The following is an 18526-nucleotide window of genomic DNA, read 5'->3' as shown; positions in this document are numbered from 1 at the left end:
TAGATGTCTAAGTAAAAAAAATTGAAGCAAGAAAAAACAAAAAAACTAACAGCTTAAAAAGGTGTAGGTTTCCTTTGAAGGAACAAGGTTTTATTGCAGTAGCACAGTTTTTGGTACAAGCAAGAAAAAAAAAGCCAAAAACTAAGGAAGCCAAGAGCTTAAAAAGATGAAACTTTCCTGTGAAGGAGCAGTTTTTTTTGGCAGTTACGCAGTTACTTTGCAGCCCATTTGCAATTACGCAGTTTTTGGTACCGGTAAAAGCAATCATAAACTCCCAAAAATAGATGTCTAAGTAAGACAAAACAAGAAAAAAAAAAAAAACTAAGGCAGCCAACAGAGAGGTGTAGCTTTTTTTGAGGGAACAGGTTTTTTTGCAGTTATGTAGTTCCTTTGCATTCCATATATAATTACAAAGTTTTTGGTAAAAGCAAGCATAAAATTCCCAAAAATAGATGTCGAAGTAAGAAAAAATAAAAACAAAAAGCCAAAAACTAAGGCAGCCAACAGAAAAATATAGCTTTTTTTGAAGGAACAGGTTTTTTTGCAGTTATGCAGTTACTTTGCAGTCCATATGCAATTGCGCAGTTTTTGGTACAAGCAAGCATAAAATTCCGAAAATAGATGTCTAAGTAAGAAAAAACAAGAAATAAAAAAGAAACAGCCAACAGAAAGGTGTGGCTTTTTTTTGAAGGATCAGGTTTTATTGCAGTTATGAAGTTACTTTGCAGTCCATATGCAATTACGCAGTTTTTAGTACAAGCAAGCATAAAATTCCCAAAAATAGATGTCGAAGTAATAAAAAACAAGAACAAAAAGCCAAAAACTAAGGCAGCCAACAGAAAGATATAGCTTTTTTTTGAAGGAACAGGTTTTTTTGCAGTTATGCAGATACTTTGCAGTCCATATGCAATTACGCAGTTTTTGGTACAAGCAAGCATAAAATTCCAGAAAATAGATGTCGAAGTAAGAAAAAACAAGAACAAAAAGCCCAAAACTAAGGCAGCCAACAGAAAGATATAGCTTTTTTTTGAAGTAACAGGTTTTTTTGCAGTTATGCAGTTACTTTGCAGTCCATATGCAATTGCGCAGTTTTTGGTACAAGCAAGCATAAAATTCCGAAAATAGATGTCTAAGTAAGAAAAAACAAGAAAAAAAAAGAAACAGCCAACAGAAAGGTGTGGCTTTTTTTGAAGGAACAGGTTTTTTTGCAGTTATGCAGATACTTTGCAGTCCATATGCAATTACGCAGTTTTTGGTACAAGCAAGCATAAAATTCCCAAAAATAGATGTCGAAGTAAGAAAAAACAAGAACAAAAAGCCCAAAACTAAGGCAGCCAACAGAAAGATATAGCTTTTTTTTGAAGTAACAGGTTTTTTTGCAGTTATGCAGTTACTTTGCAGTCCATATGCAATTGCGCAGTTTTTGGTACAAGCAAGCATAAAATTCCGAAAATAGATGTCTAAGTAAGAAAAAACAAGAAAAAAAAAGAAACAGCCAACAGAAAGGTGTAGCTTTTTTTGAAGGAACAGGTTTTTTTGCAGTTATGCAGATACTTTGCAGTCCATATGCAATTACGCAGTTTTTGGTACAAGCAAGCATAAAATTCCCAAAAATAGATGTCGAAGTAAGAAAAAACAAGAACAAAAAGCCCAAAACTAAGGCAGCCAACAGAAAGATATAGCTTTTTTTTTGAAGTAACAGGTTTTTTTGCAGTTATGCAGTTACTTTGCAGTCCATATGCAATTGCGCAGTTTTTGGTACAAGCAAGCATAAAATTCCGAAAATAGATGTCTAAGTAAGAAAAAACAAGAAAAAAAAAGAAACAGCCAACAGAAAGGTGTGGCTTTTTTTTGAAGGATCAGGTTTTTTTGCAGTTATGAAGTTACTTTGCAGTCCATATGCAATTACGCAGTTTTTAGTACAAGCAAGCATAAAATTCCCAAAAATAGATGTCGAAGTAAGAAAAAACAAGAACAAAAAGCCAAAAACTAAGGCAGCCAACAGAAAGATATAGCTTTTTTTTGAAGTAACAGGTTTTTTTGCAGTTATGAAGTTACTTTGCAGTCCATATGCAATTGCACAGTTTTTGGAACAAGCAAGCATAAAATTCCGAAAATAGATGTCTAAGTAAGAAAAAACAAGAAAGAAAAAAGAAACAGCCAACAGAAAGGTGTGGCTTTTTTTTGAAGGATCAGTTTTTTTTGCAGTTATGAAGTTACTTTGCAGTCCATATGCAATTACGCAGTTTTTAGTACAAGCAAGCATAAAATTCCCAAAAATAGATGTCGAAGTAAGAAAAAACAAGAACAAAAAGCCAAAAACTAAGGCAGCCAACAGAAAGATATAGCTTTTTTTTGAAGGAACAGGTTTTTTTGCAGTTATGCAGATACTTTGCAGTCCATATGCAATTACGCAGTTTTTGGTACAAGCAAGCATAAAATTCCGAGAATAGATGTCTAAGTAAGAAAAAACAAGAAAAAAAAATGAGGCAGCCAACAGAAAGGTGTGGCTTTTTTTTTGAAGGAACAGGTTTTTTGCAGTTATGCAGTTACTTTGCAGTCCATATGCAATTACGCAGTTTTTGGTACAAGCAAGCATAAAATTCCCAAAAAAAGATGTCTAAGTAAGAAAAAAAAAGAACAAAAAGCCAAAAACTAAGGCAGCCAACAGAAAGATATAGCATTTTTTTGAAGGAACAGGTTTTTTTGCAGTTATGCAGTTACTTTGCAGTCCATATGCAATTACGCAGTTTTTGGTACAAGCAAGCATAAAATTCCGAAAATAGATGTCTAAGTAAGAAAAAACAACAAAAAAAAATGAGGCAGCCAACAGAAAGGTGTGGCTTTTTTTTGAAGGAACAGGTTTTATTGCAGTTATGAAGTTACTTTGCAGTCCATATGCAATTACGCAGTTTTTAGTACAAGCAAGCATAAAATTCCCAAAAATAGATGTCGAAGTAAGAAAAAAAAAGAACAAAAAGCCAAAAACTAAGGCAGCCAACAGAAAGATATAGCATTTTTTTGAAGGAACAGGTTTTTTTGCAGTTATGCAGTTACTTTGCAGTCCATATGCAATTGCGCAGTTTTTGGTACAAGCAAGCATAAAATTCCGAAAATAGATGTCTAAGTAAGAAAAAACAAGAAAGAAAAAAGAAACAGCCAACAGAAAGGTGTGACTTTTTTTTAAGGATCAGGTTTTTTTGCAGTTATGCAGATACTTTGCAGTCCATATGCAATTACGCAGTTTTTAGTACAAGCAAGCATAAAATTCCCAAAAATAGATGTCGAAGTAAGAAAAAAAAAGAACAAAAAGCCAAAAACTAAGGCAGCCAACAGAAAGATATAGCATTTTTTTGAAGGAACAGGTTTTTTTGCAGTTATGCAGTTACTTTGCAGTCCATATGCAATTACGCAGTTTTTGGTACAAGCAAGCATAAAATTCCGAAAATAGATGTCTAAGTAAGAAAAAACAAGAAAAAAAAATGAGGCAGCCAACAGAAAGGTGTGGCTTTTTTTTGAAGGATCAGGTTTTATTGCAGTTATGAAGTTACTTTGCAGTCCATATGCAATTACGCAGTTTTTAGTACAAGCAAGCATAAAATTCCCAAAAATAGATGTCGAAGTAAGAAAAAAAAAGAACAAAAAGCCAAAAACTAAGGCAGCCAACAGAAAGATATAGCTTTTTTTTGAAGGAACAGGTTTTTTTGCAGTTATGCAGTTACTTTGCAGTCCATATGCAATTACGCAGTTTTTGGTACAAGAAAGCATAAAATTCCAGAGAATAGATGTCGAAGTAATAAAAAACAATAAAAAAAAATGAGGCAGCCAACAGAAAGGTGTGGCTTTTTTTTTGAAGGATCAGGTTTTTTGCAGTTATGCAGTTACTTTGCAGTCCATATGCAATTACGCAGTTTTTGGTACAAGCAAGCATAAAATTCCCAAAAATAGATGTCTAAGTAAGAAAAAACAAGAACAAAAAGTCCATATGCAATTACGCAGTTTTTGGTACAAGCAAGCATAAAATTCCGAAAATAGATGTCTAAGTAAAATAAGCAAGAAAAAAAAAGACAAAAACTAAGGCAGCCAACAACTTAAAACGGTGTAGGTATCCTTTGAAGGAACAGTTATTTTTCGAGGAGTCAACAGAAAGTGCATTATTTAATTTTTAGCGTTTTAAATTTAGCAAATTAATTTTGATTATTTATTCCCACGTTTCAGCATGGCAAAATTAAAAAAATTGACATTCCCCCAAAATTTTCATAGATTTTTAACAAACAAGTAACCTACCAACCAACCAATCATTCAACCAAAAAAAAAAAAAAAAAAAAACAAATCAAATAATAATCAATAAAAAAAAAATTACAACAGCGTTTACTTTGATGACCCTGATGCTTTAAAGGTTTTTGATGATTTTGTTTTGGGAACTTCATGAGAAAATCATCAGGCACTTTAACTAATTTAATAGTATGCAAAACATAAACTCCGAACCTGCGGGAAAACTAGACAGACAAAATCCCATTTGAACAAACTTAATGCTCAGACGAAAGACCCTGAAGTACACCTTGACAAGGATAGGCTGGATATAAAAGGTTGGAACTGTTCCAGTGCAGTAAGACAGTTTGGGTCTCCACTCCGTCATAAGTTCCTTTCTCCGTCCCTATCCCCAACAAGGAAATACTGCTTGCATGGCCTCATAGTGGCATCAGGGTGGACCTTTAACGAGTTTTCCTAATCAAAACTGTGACTGCAAACAACAATGCAGGGTGACCTTGAGCAGTGGCGCCCCTTAAGAAAATTATAACCCAGTAAACGACACAGCATTTGCACTGGATTCTAAAGATGGAAAATTCTTCTGGGTTTGGTCTGCTTTTATGTTCTTTTGGGGGGCCGATTAGCCTCTTCCTGGCTAAGTTATCTATTATGGGTGGCCTCCCTATAGTAGCATAACATTTGTAGCCATGAGTATATAATGAGTCGGAGGTAATAGGCTCGATATTGTCTGTGCACGATTTCAACCCTTGCTGATAGAAGGGCATCGCCAAGTGTATAAAATCAGGATGTGACCCAGATGGGTCCAGGATTGCAGAAAGCCTCCATTCAAATGGAGGTCCAGGGACCTCTTGCTGTCCTGTTCTTAGCCGGCTTAAGGGGTTCGTGTAGACTTGAGAAGATGTTAATCCCCATCCAGCATTGGTTCTGGGTCTATTTATTTTCCTGAGGCTATAATATGTCAATGATTAGAAGAATATGAAAGTTGCAACTTGTAATGCTACAAAATCAAAAACTAACTTTCGTATTGAAATTTTGAGACAAATTCAAACGTTTCGAACTGGACTTGTTAAGAGTTTCAGAAACTCAAGGGGTAGGAAAAATGAAATTAGGTGATATAGAATGTATTTACTCAGGCAGGAAGGATGGGGTGCATAGGCAGGGAGTAGGGTTAATGATGTATAAGGAAGCTGCTAAGTCTTGTTTAGGTTAGGAAGGCATTCATTATAGAATGCTAGTTACTGATTTTACGACTAAAAAATGCAGGGCAGCAGTCATAGTAGTATGTGCCCCTGTGGAGAAGCGACTGATAGAGATAGTAGTGACTAAGCTAAATTTTACTTACAGCTTCAGGAACATATAGACAGGGTCCCGGGTCGAAATATAATAATATTGTTAGGGGCTTAATACCCAGGTTGGTAGATGTAGGGATATATGGTATCCCAGCCAAGATAAATTTGGTGTAGAGAAAGCAAACAGTAATGGTTACATACTGTTGCAAATTTGTAGGCGTAGCATAAAAATGGCGTAACAGTATTCGGCCATAAAATGGCCCGAGAGTTAGCATGGTACAACAGACGTAAGTTAAGAGACGGTAAACCTTATTGATTATGTTATTGTAAAGGGATGACTGGCAGGATCAACAAAAGATACTAGGGTATTTAGGAGTTCTGTTCTTGATGTGAAAAGTAATGATCACCATCTAGTAGTGTCAAGGGTTAATCTAAAGATGAAATTTAGGAAGGGTAACTTTCTTCAGGGTAGGCTACCATGACATTGGTAGGCTCCATGATGAAAATCTGACATAAACTATTCAGGTACAGTTGAATACTAAGCTGGAGACTTCAAAATTTGGCAATGTAAACAATAGATGGAAAAATTTTAGGAAAGTACTTTGTGAAGTCACTGATGGTGTCCTAGGCAAGAAAGTTAGAAAAGCAGCTAAGAATATTAGCGAAAATGATTTATGGTTATAGAGAGGAAAAAGGGTTTGTCCAAGAATTATTTGAGTGATAGATAATATGAAAATGAGAGGAATGTAAAGAAAGTAGAGAAAGCATTAAAATATGAATAAAGAAGGCGTGAAGTGGAGACTATGGATACAATTGCCAAAGATCAGGAAGATGCAGCTTGACGGCATAACAGAAAAATATCACGCATCCACGTTGACAAATTGAGAGGCAGTCAAAGAAAGGAACGAGACCACGATTAGTAATAAGAAAAGAGTTAAAGAGAAATGGGCAACACATTTTGAGAATGTGCTAAACCGTGATAGAGTCACAGGAAAAGATATAGAAAAGAATGAAAAGGTTTGCGAAACTTTGGATCCGAAGGAAGATTTATTTTGTAAGGAAGAATAAGTGACTAAAAGGATAAAAAATAGTAAGGCAACAGGAGCTGATAAAGTTGTAAATGAGTTTTTTTTATGGCGATTATGAAGTTAGAGATAAAATACTGAAGAATATGAATATGATTCTTGAAAAAGGGGAAGCATCTAGCGACTTTTGGAAAACTCCAACTACACCCCTACATAAGAAAAATCATCAGAGTGAGTGTTGGCATTAGCATGGATTCTATAGGAATCAAATTACTTAGTTAATCGACCACATTTTCACTCTTAAATTAATACTTGAGAAGTAACTGAGTCATCAAACCCTTTGTCCTCAATTTAGCAAGCGTTTGATTCAGCTGATCGAGGAGCTTTAGCGAAGGTCCAATCCTTGTATGATATACCAGATATATACATTAAGGTGATTAGCCTTATACAAAAATAGCATTGTTACGGTTAAGGTATGAAATGAGGTTAGTAGCTGGTTTCGTATCAAATCAGGAGTTAAGCAGGGATGCGCCATATCACCAATAATATGGATATTTTAATGGACTTTGATCTAAGGACCACAAAACCCAAAAATCTTTTTTCCCCAAAATCCAAAACCCAATCATCATAGATATAATTTTCAATTTGTTTGCTTCTTTACACCTCGGCTTATTTTTTGTCATTATGAAATACATATCGCCGAACCTTTTTTTTTTTTTTTAACAAAGGTATGGTAGGCATTGATGTCCTTATCCTTGTAAACATCCTAGACTCAATCATCATCGCTATCATTTTTAATTTTTTTGCTTCGTTAAACCTCGTATTATCTTTCGTCATTATTAAATACATGTTACAGAACCTTTGTTTTTTTTTTTAACACATGTAAAGTAGGTATTGATGACCTTAAACATGTCAAAATCTAAGACCGAGCCATCGTTACTACCATTTTTAATGTTTAAGCGTTTTGTTAATCGCTATCCAGGTACATTTTATTGAGTTGCAGCTCTCCAGTTTCATTTTTGACTCCCTCACTTTTTAGCAATGGCCTTTGCTTTAGCTGCCCGTATTGGTTGTGTCGCAATTGATAGTCCAGGTTCTCAAATTTCATATCTTATCACGTTTGATATTTCAGGTGTTGGTTCCAAAGGATCGTCATTTATAGTAATTGCAACTGCAAATTTTCGTTTTTTGGGCGTTTTAACAGACATTATATTATATAAATAACTGTTGCGTTGGAAACTCAACAATCTTATTTATGCTATGCATGACATCATATAAGAAAATACTTTATGGTGTCAGAAGAAATGCTTATATGACGTAATAACATAGTATATGACGTCATTTGCAAAAACCAAAATTAAGGCTCTTAACGATTTTTCTCAGACGTCTGACCTATCTAGATCGATTTTTTATGCGAGAATATCCCGAAAAATTTTCCAAAAAATGCATAAATACATACACTATTATTACTCACATATAAAGACAGTATATATATATATATATATATATTATATTGGGTCGGGCAAAATGCAACATTGCCAATTTTTAAAGATCCTATCCAAAGCTCAAGGGTGGGGGGAGGAGGACTCTAACGTGGTGGCAGAACAACAAACATGGTTGTAAGAATTTAATTATTTACACATTTTAGTTTTGTGGCATCACCTTCGCAAGAATGAATTTTCCTTTGATTATGTTATTCATTTGTTACGTTTTACTACATTGATTTTCGGATGATTTGAATTTTGAACGGGTTTGGGTGTCATCAAGTTGAGCTTAGCTGGTTGAGCGTTGTCAGGATTGAATTCTTGGCTGGTTGATTTTTGTAGGGTTGTGTTTTGCTGGGTCAGATTCTAGGCTGTTTGATTTGTTCAGTTTAAACTTCTCTTGGGATGGATTCGCCCGAACTACAGGAGCATGCAATCATCAAAAGATATACGTTTATTCCTTTTCAGGTGTTTGAATACGTACCTTTGTCATTATCAGAGACTGAATCCACCTTAATAAATTCACAGTTACGCTTAGATTCTTCAAACGATTGCAATGCCATTTTCTCAAGGGTATCATCGAGATCAGACGGTAAAACAGGAACAAGTTGGCAATACACCAAGCCTACAGCAGAAAAAAAAGTTGAATGTCCGTAAAAAATTATTACATGTTGGACTCAACTCTATTGGATAGAAATAATAATAATAAAAAAAAATATTTCCATAGACTATCTTGCATTTTAAGGGTAAGAGTTGTTGATGTCGAGTTTTTCGTCAAAGAATTTTATATGTAAGAATTTCATGCGACGCAAAATTATTTGATAAATTAATCACAGTCAAAATACATTAATCAGTTTTCAACTGGAAAGGTTCAATTTTAATGGAAGTTATTGGTTTGCAAATTAGTTTCCATTAGCTATTACATTTGACAAATTCAAAATTGGTCTCAATACCCAGTTAACATTAAACATTACTAAGCGACTTCAGATATTTTACCTTATAAAAGGAACGAACCTTCACTGTCCATGGGAGTTGCAGATGGGCTAGAAAAGTCATAGTAGGTGCGAGAATTATATCTTGGAGTAGGCATGTCGAACTGATCTGTTCTTAATTCTGTCGCCTCTGTCTCAAGAACAACTTCGTGGTCTTGCAATAAGATACAACCAGGTTGTTCCTGTTCGACTTCTGTAAAAAAAAAAAAAAACTTCAACATTACTGCCAACACGCGTTCGACTTTTTAATACGCTATAAAAAGAAATTATAATTTTTAAAACCTATCTTTTATATGAAAACCTATCTTTTATTGAATAAGATACAAACAGGTTGTTCCTGTTCGACTTCTGTAACAAAAAAACTTCAACATTACTGACAACACGTATTCGACTTCTTAACACGCTATAAAAAGAAACTATAATTTTTAAGACCTATCTTTTATTTGAATAGTGGAAAAGAAGTACACAATATTGGGTTAAGTTTGATGTATTTAAAATCTTTTTTGTAAATACTGAGTAAATTAAGATACAATGAGACGCATACAACAGTCAACAAATACCAAATTTGACCACATAAACTGTGGTCAGGAATTAAACAGCCCTAAAATCAAACAGCAGAAACCCTTAATTGTCGCAAGGAAATAAAAAAAAAAATGAATTTTATAAGCATATAAAGTGATTAAAGTAACAGTGCAACAACTTTGGTCTAGACTAATGTCCAATAAATCTTTGTTCTCTTTTTCCAGCGTTTTAATGTGCTTTATTGGCATACTTGCCAATTTTGTCTACACTCTATTAATGCAGGTTTGTCTACGCTCTATTGATAAAAAGTTTAATCCACTTCTGATCTCATAAATCTGTAAATGAACCTCTTACTTTTTGTACTTGTAGCAGGACTCAAGCATCTCCGCTCTCCCTGGCGTCCAGTAGCTTCGTCATGGTAGTAAGCCAAGAGTCTCGGTCGTTTGCGAGTGGCTCAATCAAATCGAGCCAGAACTTTTCCCATCTTCGTTCATACTTTTTGAAGCCACCGATTGGGTCTAGGTCAGCCTTGATAGAGGCAAGCCACGTTTTTTTGTCCCCCGTGTCGGTTTTTCCATCCCGAAAGAGGTGTACATCTGAGGGTTTTATTGACAAAGGTGTGGTGTAGGCGGCGAAGTGTTTGGCCGAACCATCGGAGTCTTCTTTGTTTAATTATAGTGGCCAAATCAGAACGCTGATAGCATATTTTGCGGAATTCGACATTGCTGACACGATCATGGAGTTTAGTGTCAATGATTCTCCTTAAACATGAATGGTCAAATACGTTGAGAGCTTGAATGTCGGATGCTTTCATAGTCCATGTCTCACAGCCGTATAGTAAGACAGACCGAACAAGGGCCTGGTAAATCCTTATTCTTGTCTTCAGACAAACATTTTTTTGGTTCCATAGTGATTTAGCTGGGTGAAGAGTAAAGTTGCTGAAGCAATTCTTGACTGTATTTCTGATGTGCATCCTCCTATTGAGTCTACCAGAGAGCCTAGGTACTTAAATTCATGCATCTCGTTTATGGGTGACTGTTCTAGTAAAATTTGGGGGTCTTGAGATGATATACCGGACGCCAAGACTTTTGTCTTCAGGGAGTCTGTTTTTAGGCCAACCAGAGAGGATTCTTCAGCCACCATCGATAGCATAGATTGGGCTTCTGGACGAGATTCAGCTAACAAGCAGATATCGTCAGCGTAGTCCAGATCGGTGATCACAAAATTGGGACTTACTTCAACGCCTAAAAAAGTCGTCATTGCTCTGGTCATAATCCAGTCGATCACGAAATTAAATAAGACGGGAGACAATATACATCCCTGTCGGACACCAAAACCAATTTGGAACATCGAGGAAAGTTCTCCACCGATCTGAATTTGTCAAGCAATGCATATGAGAGAAATCCCGCGATAATTGCTGCATTTTGTCTTTAGCCCTTTTTTGAAGACTGGAAGGATGATAGAGTCTCCCCAATCCTGTGGAACCATCTCTTCTTCCCAAATACGACAATTTAGTTTATGAATCCTGCTGACAAGTGTTGTCCCTCCATACTTGTAAAGTTCAGCCGGAATGGCATCAGGACCAGGGGCTTTATTGCTTCAAAGGCAATTGATTGCTTGTTTGACTTCCTTTAACTTGGGGGGAGCCACATTCACGTCATTGCAAATACTGCTGGGAGTTTGGTTCCTACAGGTCATTAGGGCTACGACTTGGATAATGGCAGCGCTGATTATCATCTATTGCTGTGGAGAGTTGGTGCTGGTTAAGTAGTTCGTCAAAGTGCTCCTTCCAATGATAAATTATTTCGTTATTATTCGAGTGTAACTTGCCGTTTTCATCTTCAACGGATGTACTAGTAGGTTTATGTGATTTACTGCTGATTGATTATAGGAGCTGATACATCTTCCTGGTGTCCTATCTAGAGGCAGCGGCTTCCATGTCTTCAGTGACTTTCTCCCAGTACTGGTTCTTATCATTCTTAGCCGACTAGTGGCATTTTCTTCTCAATCTTTCGAATAACTACAATTTTCTGTCTAATATCTGTTACATGTGCTCAGCCAATTAAATTCTTTGCGTCAACATCTATTTCTTGGATAATGTTTTGTAGTGTCCTATCGTCGGTTCCGCAGCCTTGTGCATTTTTTTACGTATGGTCAACTACTCTTCATCCAAACCTTGAGTTTGCTCGTCGTTCGCTTGCACTTGGAGAGCTTCAAAGCGGTTAGACAACTCTAAACAGAATGCCTGTCGTATATTAGGATCATCGAAGCGACTGGTATCAAATCTTCGTGGAGGTTTCCTCTTGGGGCGTGCTGCAAGTCGTAAATGAACCTCAAGCAAGTAATAAGGACAGAATGCAGGTGGTGACTCTCAGCCCACCAATAAAATAAACTTCCTGCGAAAATATGACGAACTTGTCCATCCAACTGAATTCGTGCATACACACTTGAAAAAAAAACATACTTAAGCATTTTCACAGACAAATGTTTAATACCAAGTGCAGCTCCAAATTGAAACCCTAAAAATTTATGGTCTAAGTCTCTTTGTACATGAATAGTGAGCTACCAACATTGCCAGATGCCCTCAATATGCCGATTTTACTGATAACATTTTCTTTCCGATTTAAAGGAGAAGGAACCGCTTATCGAGCCTTCTTTTTGTCGAGGATTATGCCTTTTCCCTTCACCTTTAGTGTCTTTTAGATGTATTTTTGGAAGTTTTTCTTTGACCTCATACAAAATATCGCTTCCAACCCCCTCAGAGAAAGAGTCAACCATCCAACTGGCATGCAGATGCTAAAAATCCTATTTCTTTATCCTTGATTTTGGAATGACAGCTTAAATGATACCGTTATATCTGCCCCAGAGGCCTCAAATTCCCAGACTTACGTCTAACTGAAGATTGATTTTCACTGTTGAAAAAAACATAACTGCAAATTTCCTCTACTAGCCTGTAACTTTTGGGGTCCCAAAAGGCTCAATCTTGGTCTTCTTTTGTATTTGGTATACGCTAATATGATGGTGTTCTAATAGTCAGATTCTTTTCTGATCTCGTTTGCTGGTGGCACTGCTGTAAATTTCCTAGTCGGTGTCTATACAGCTTGATTTTGAAGATTAATGGTGTTTTAAAAAGTTTACATGTTCTTACTACTTTGAGCTTACTTCGTGCTAATATTGCAAAAACAAATTTTATTTTACATTCAAGAGTAGGTGAGCCACAGGATATTAATGGAAAAATTTTGTTTGTGATTGAGCCCGTTCATCAAGTGTATCAGACGCGACACCTTAGTTTTTACATAGATTATAATCTTTCACGAAACGACATAGTAATAATTTACAACAAAGATTTCACGAGGACTTGGAGCAATTTTTCACTTGGAGCAAAAATTTCAAAATTTTTTTATTAGTTTTATTACAAGCTTTAGTCCACTCTGATATTTCATACGAATGGGTTGTATGACTTTCTTCTTCTTCTTCTATTTCACAGGAGGCGGGCTTTTCAGTTGATACTATTTAGCCCTTTTCCTTTGGCTTCACTCTGTGGGCTACAGAGCTACTGGCTTGGTTGTCTCTTATTTATTAGATATTTTTAGATACCTTTCAGTAGATCTTTCGACTCAAGGAGATCAGATATAAGGTGAGAGATATCAATTTTTGTGCTCTAGTTGCAGGTAAAGTCGGATAGGCTCTTAGATGATAGTGGTGCTTTATGGTGTTTGAAGCACATTAACAATCTACAATGTACAGTTTGCTGTCCGGACATTAGCATATTCCATTCCAATAGGGAATGGTCAAATTTTTCATTATTCATTACATCATACCTGCCATGAGGGGACTGGGTAACTGAACCACTTGTATTAGGGAGCTGATACAAAAATACAAGAATGTCTAGTCTATTTGTTCCAGAACGAATTCCATGATAAATTTTAGAAAAATACTTATTGGGAAGGGTGGAAAAAGTAAGATTTTTCTTATGAAACATAATAACTGATAGTGTCCAACAGTAAATATATCTAATGGAAATTAGTTACCCATTTGGGTGGTCAATATTCATGGGATTTGTTGCTATTTTCTCAACCTGATGATTACCACTTATACCAGATTGGCTAGGAATATACAGAAGATAAGTTCTTATGCCACTTGAAGAAAGATTATCTATAATACCTTGACAATGATAAGTGTCAATATCCAGCTTATACTGAGGAGCTGAAGACAGTAACTCAAGGCTTGACAAAGAGTCAGAATAAACTATAATATTATTTGAAGTAGCAATCAATGGTTTAATTCCCATAAGGTGCTTAAATGCCATGATTATGGCACCCAATTCTGCAGATATTATAGATACATTAGTATAAGATTTTTCACCCATTGCAATTTTCTGATGAGGAAGGAGTGCACCACATGCTACCTTCTCATTCTTTTTGGGCCACTGAATAAAGATTTGAAAATATTGTTTATAAGCAATTGTGTTAATTTTAGCAAATTTTTTCTGGACAAACTCGTTAGGGGTTAAATCCTAAGTTCCCTTTGAGAAATCAGTATTTATTATGGGAATTGACCGGTTCCATGGAGGAGATTGGAGGAAAGTAGGTGCAATAGACTTTACTGGTGCAGGGAACTTCTTCTGAATGTTAGCATACTCATCAACAATCCCTTTATAAATGGCTGGATTTCTTAACAAATTATGTAGGGTATGTGAGCTATTTGATTCGATTTTTGTAAGATGTTTTATCAAGAGAAAGCTACTTATCTCTCTCATTGTTGTTAATCCACTCTCCATAAGCAGAAAACTGGTGCTTGTGGGTATCCTGATACCAAATATGAGACGTATTATATCGTTTTGTATTGTTTTAATTTTTTGCATCTGGGTCTTTGCACATGCACCATAGACGATGAGCCCATAGTCAATATGAGGTTTTATATGTGACTCATAAAACTGGAGTAAGGTTTTCTCCTTACAACCCAAGGGTGTGGAAAGAAGTCTTTTTAGTATAATTGTTTTTCTATAGCATTTTTTTATTGTGTTTGAAATGTGGAGGTGGAAATTAAGTTTTTAGTAAAGCATGAGACCTAGGTTAATTAATATGATTATCTTCTGGAACAGTTGTTCCATTTAGAGTTAGTCTTGCATTAACATGATTTCGCTTTCGGTGAAATTGGATTATTTTTGACTTGGTAGGTGCAATGGGTAAATCTGAATATTGAGAGAATTTTTCAAGTTGGAAAAGTGACTTTTCCAGCTTTGACTGTGGTATTTCTAAGGTATTGCCAGATGATCATAGTACCAGACCGTTAGCATATTGTAGACTCATGTGGGGGTGGTTCATGCCCCAGAGATTTAGGGCAAAGGGGAGGTAGCTTATAGCCGCTCCTTAAGTAAGATCTTTAACTATTGTATTTAGGAGTGAATAAGCTGAGACTGTACAAAGAATGAAATTTGTCGATTATATTAGAGGGTTTGTATAGAATACTAGTTTGGGGAGTAGTCCAAGGTTAACACGTTTAATTGAAAAGAACTGGTGTTTCATACTGCCGTATGCCCCTTCAAAATCTAGGAAAGCTACAACTAGCACATTTTTATTTGAAAATGGTTCTTTTATTGCATTTTTTAACAATATGAAAGCGTCTGTGGAGGAATGGTGTTTCCTGAATCCAGTTTGAGTGTTAGGGATCATATTATTTTTCTCAACGAACAAGAAGAGTTGGTAATAGATCATTTTCTCCATTATTTTCCTCATAACAGGAATAATCATTGTGGGGCTTTAAGATTCAGGGTTATTTTTGGGTTTATTTTTCTTTAGGATTGGTAGGAGGGACGAACATTTCCAGATATTGGGGAGCATAGATGAAGCCCAAGCATGATTATAACAATTTAGAAGTTCCTGTTTGTATGAAGGGTGAGATTATTTATCCATGTAGGGTGTATATTGTCATAGCTACTACTAGGTTTGTGCCTAATATGATGAATTACATTGTTCCTTTCCTGGATCTAAAATGGGCTGGTCATATGCTCGAATCTTGGACATAGTTGGTAACTAGGGGTCATGAGGATTGCGGGCATTTTGCTATAATTTATTTATTCAAACTTGTTAAAAAAATATTAGCAAATAGCTTAACCTTTTCATTATCATTGTCATAATGGATCTTATTATGCATAAGCTCATACAGAAGTAAATTGGGGGAAGTCTTTTTCCCACAGATGCGGCTTATGACTCTATGTATAAATTGCTCATGTGTTTCTCTGGAGAGACTATTAGCAAAATTGTTCCAGTAGTAATATTTAGCAATTATTATGGTCCTTTTTGGATTAGATTCTGTTTGCAATTTTTTAAATATGTAGTAGGTGATGGTTTTTTAAAGAACGTTATCCTAGCTGCCTTTTTTGTTTTCCATTTACTTTGGAACTCCTTTGCCCACCATGCTTTGTGAATATGTTAAGGGAAGGTTTTCCTGGGTGTTGTCCTGGGGATAGCATGATTAGCTGTATTTATTAGTAAAGATGCCAAAACTTCAGCATGCATGTCAGCTGTTGCGTTTGAAATGCATGAATTTTGGGTGAAATTTGTAATTTCATTATTTAGCTAGTTTTGGAATATAGGCAAATTTGTTTTAGTGATGATATATTTAGAGATATGTGATAAGTTTACAGTAGGCTCGTTTAGGTAACAAACTATGGCAAAGTGGTTAGTACAAAGAGTATCAATTTTATTTATATAAATTTTATTCAAAATATTTAAAGACAAAATTTGTTGATAAATTGTAGAGAATCTGCGATTTTTTGGGCTGAAATATATATTCCAGTTTGGAGGGGTAGCACCAGATAATCCATTATTATTTGAAGTCATACGTTCAATGAACTTATCTGCTTCATTTGCTGGTCTTTTTCCCCCCAAAAGGCTATGGAAATTAAAGTCTCCACAAGTAATGATATTTTTAACATATTAGAATTATTTATGTAGCTGAAAAATCCCAAGACATTTGTAGTTTGGCCAATAAGGTTAAAAGACCTTCATATGTAGGTTTCTGTATTATTCAGCAAAACACGGATAATAATTGCATCAACATCATTTATAAAATGTGAAAAGTTGATACAACAGAATTTTGTATTATTTTAAACTATTAAAGATACTCCGCCTCCGTTTCTCGCTGATGTTCTATCCTTTCTCAGGATAGTGTATCCCAGAGAGTTGGTTTGTTTATTTTGGGATAAATGAGTTTTGTGGAGGCAAGCAATATTGCTGGAATTATTATTCATAAAAGGTATTGGCTCATTTAACTTATTTTCTGAAAGTGATCTTACGATCCACTGGAGTATTGATATGTGTCGTGTTGTTGATTTACTTTTGATGTGATAGTGCATCAATGTTCAGTTTTTTTGATAGTAAAGCAATATATGCTTTCGCTTGAATGATCATATGGTTCGAGATATTGATTTTTGCCAATTTGTCAATGACATTTGTTTTCTGGTTTTGTATTATATTCACGGTCTGAAGTGTATTTCAGTTTAGAATTAATAAGCATGTACTTGGGGGTTGTATGTTTGGTTGTGCATCCAATTAGTCAGTTAAGGGATCAATTCCTGGTAGTGTTTATGGTTTTTTTCTTGTTTGGAGGGGGGTGCCAGGGCAGCCTCACCTCAATAGGAAAGGAGGCTTCCTGGCTTGGTGATTCTTTCTGATAGAGATGTGAGCTGGGGGCTTAAAGGATGGTGTTTTGTAAGAAGCACTTGATGCATTGGGAGTGTTTGACTTTGGAGTTTTATTTGGTTTCAATATGGGTTTTATTTGGTGTGATTGGGAAGCATTTTCCTCCATTGCTGCAAAAGGGTATGGAATGGCCTTCTCTCTTGCTATGTAGACCCCTAGTAGTCGTTTCTTATATGAAGGGTATTGTGATTATTGGTTGATTCATGTGTGACTTAAAAATTGATACATGTAGGCTGAGTGCTTTTGCAATTTGTAAAATCTTTATGATGAGACCCTTTAGAATTAACACAGGCTATGAGAATTTCATTACATTTATTTTTCGTGTGTCCCAGTTTTAGTCATTTTTGACACTGGATAGGCTTCTGCTTGTATTCCCTGTGCGGTTTGATTTGCCCAAATAGGAATAACTTTTGTGGGATATCAAATTTTTTCTTCAGTGTAAATAAGAAAGATCTAATTGTTTTTAACCTATTAGAGTTGGGTTTACCGAGATGATTGACATATTCTACAGGGATTGTATTACCAACCCTAACTGAGAGCCCTTCTTTTAATTCCTCAATTGGTGTGTCCAGGGGAACATAATATGCTACTATTTTTACCGGGGATTGTTTTGGGTTCCATTTAGATGAATTAATTGGGGTGTTCAGAAGAGATTTTGGATTAAGTATTATATCTGCTGATTTCTGATCTTGGACAGCTATTAGCAAAGATCCATTACGGTGAATGTTAAGAGGAAACATTGATTTTAACATTTTGAAATTTCAAAACCTTTTTGTAAGTAATATTTTTTATTTCAAAGGGGGTAATTAGGAGAAATTTTGAAGTAAATGTCCTATTTTTGGAAAGAAGAAACTTGGACAAGGGGAGGGGAGATACTTTTGATTGGGGACGTTTTTTTCTTTTTTTTGAGCTCCTAGAAAGGACCATTTGAAATCCATTATCATCTATGGTGACATTAGCTCCATCACTGATCATTGTACTATTATCAGAATTTGAGCTTTCATGTGAGCTTTGTGATAGAGAGCTTGACCAGCCAAGATGGGGTAAAAATGGATCAATTTCATTAGTATTTAGGGTGGGGTCCAGAGGTACTTTTTTTTAGGAGGAGTTCTTTGCATTCCCTATTGGAATGAGCTTTAAGATAAACAGTAAATTATAGTAACATGATGCAAAACCGTCTACACTCTACTGTGGGGAAAACATAAACAGCCACAAAAGAAAACACCACATTTTGGC

General features: G+C 35.6%; 1 protein-coding gene across 9 annotated transcripts in view; it reads right to left on the bottom strand.

The window, feature by feature from the left end:
* LOC148941194 (zinc finger Y-chromosomal protein 2-like) overlaps positions 1-18526 on the bottom strand; it is a 41120-nt gene that overhangs the window by 7114 nt on the left and 15480 nt on the right. For 8 of the 9 annotated variants that reach the window (XM_089104280.1, XM_089104281.1, XM_089104287.1 and 5 more), the window contains 2 exons: positions 9085-9255; positions 8555-8695 (listed from right to left, as the gene is read on the bottom strand). In XM_089104280.1, the coding sequence (XP_088960406.1) occupies positions 8555-8695; positions 9085-9255 (312 nt within the window). The remainder of the gene's footprint in view (positions 1-8554; positions 8696-9084; positions 9256-18526) is intronic. The other variant, XM_089104290.1, reaches the window with a different exon arrangement.

The sequence above is a fragment of the Artemia sp. Qi Xiang Cuo genome, chromosome 18 (assembly GCF_049724085.1).
Source record: "Artemia sp. Qi Xiang Cuo chromosome 18, ASM4972408v1, whole genome shotgun sequence".
Classification (NCBI taxonomy): domain Eukaryota; kingdom Metazoa; phylum Arthropoda; class Branchiopoda; order Anostraca; family Artemiidae; genus Artemia; species Artemia sp. Qi Xiang Cuo.
The sequence above is the reverse complement of the archived record's forward strand: the minus strand, read 5'-3'. Positions and strand labels throughout refer to the sequence as shown.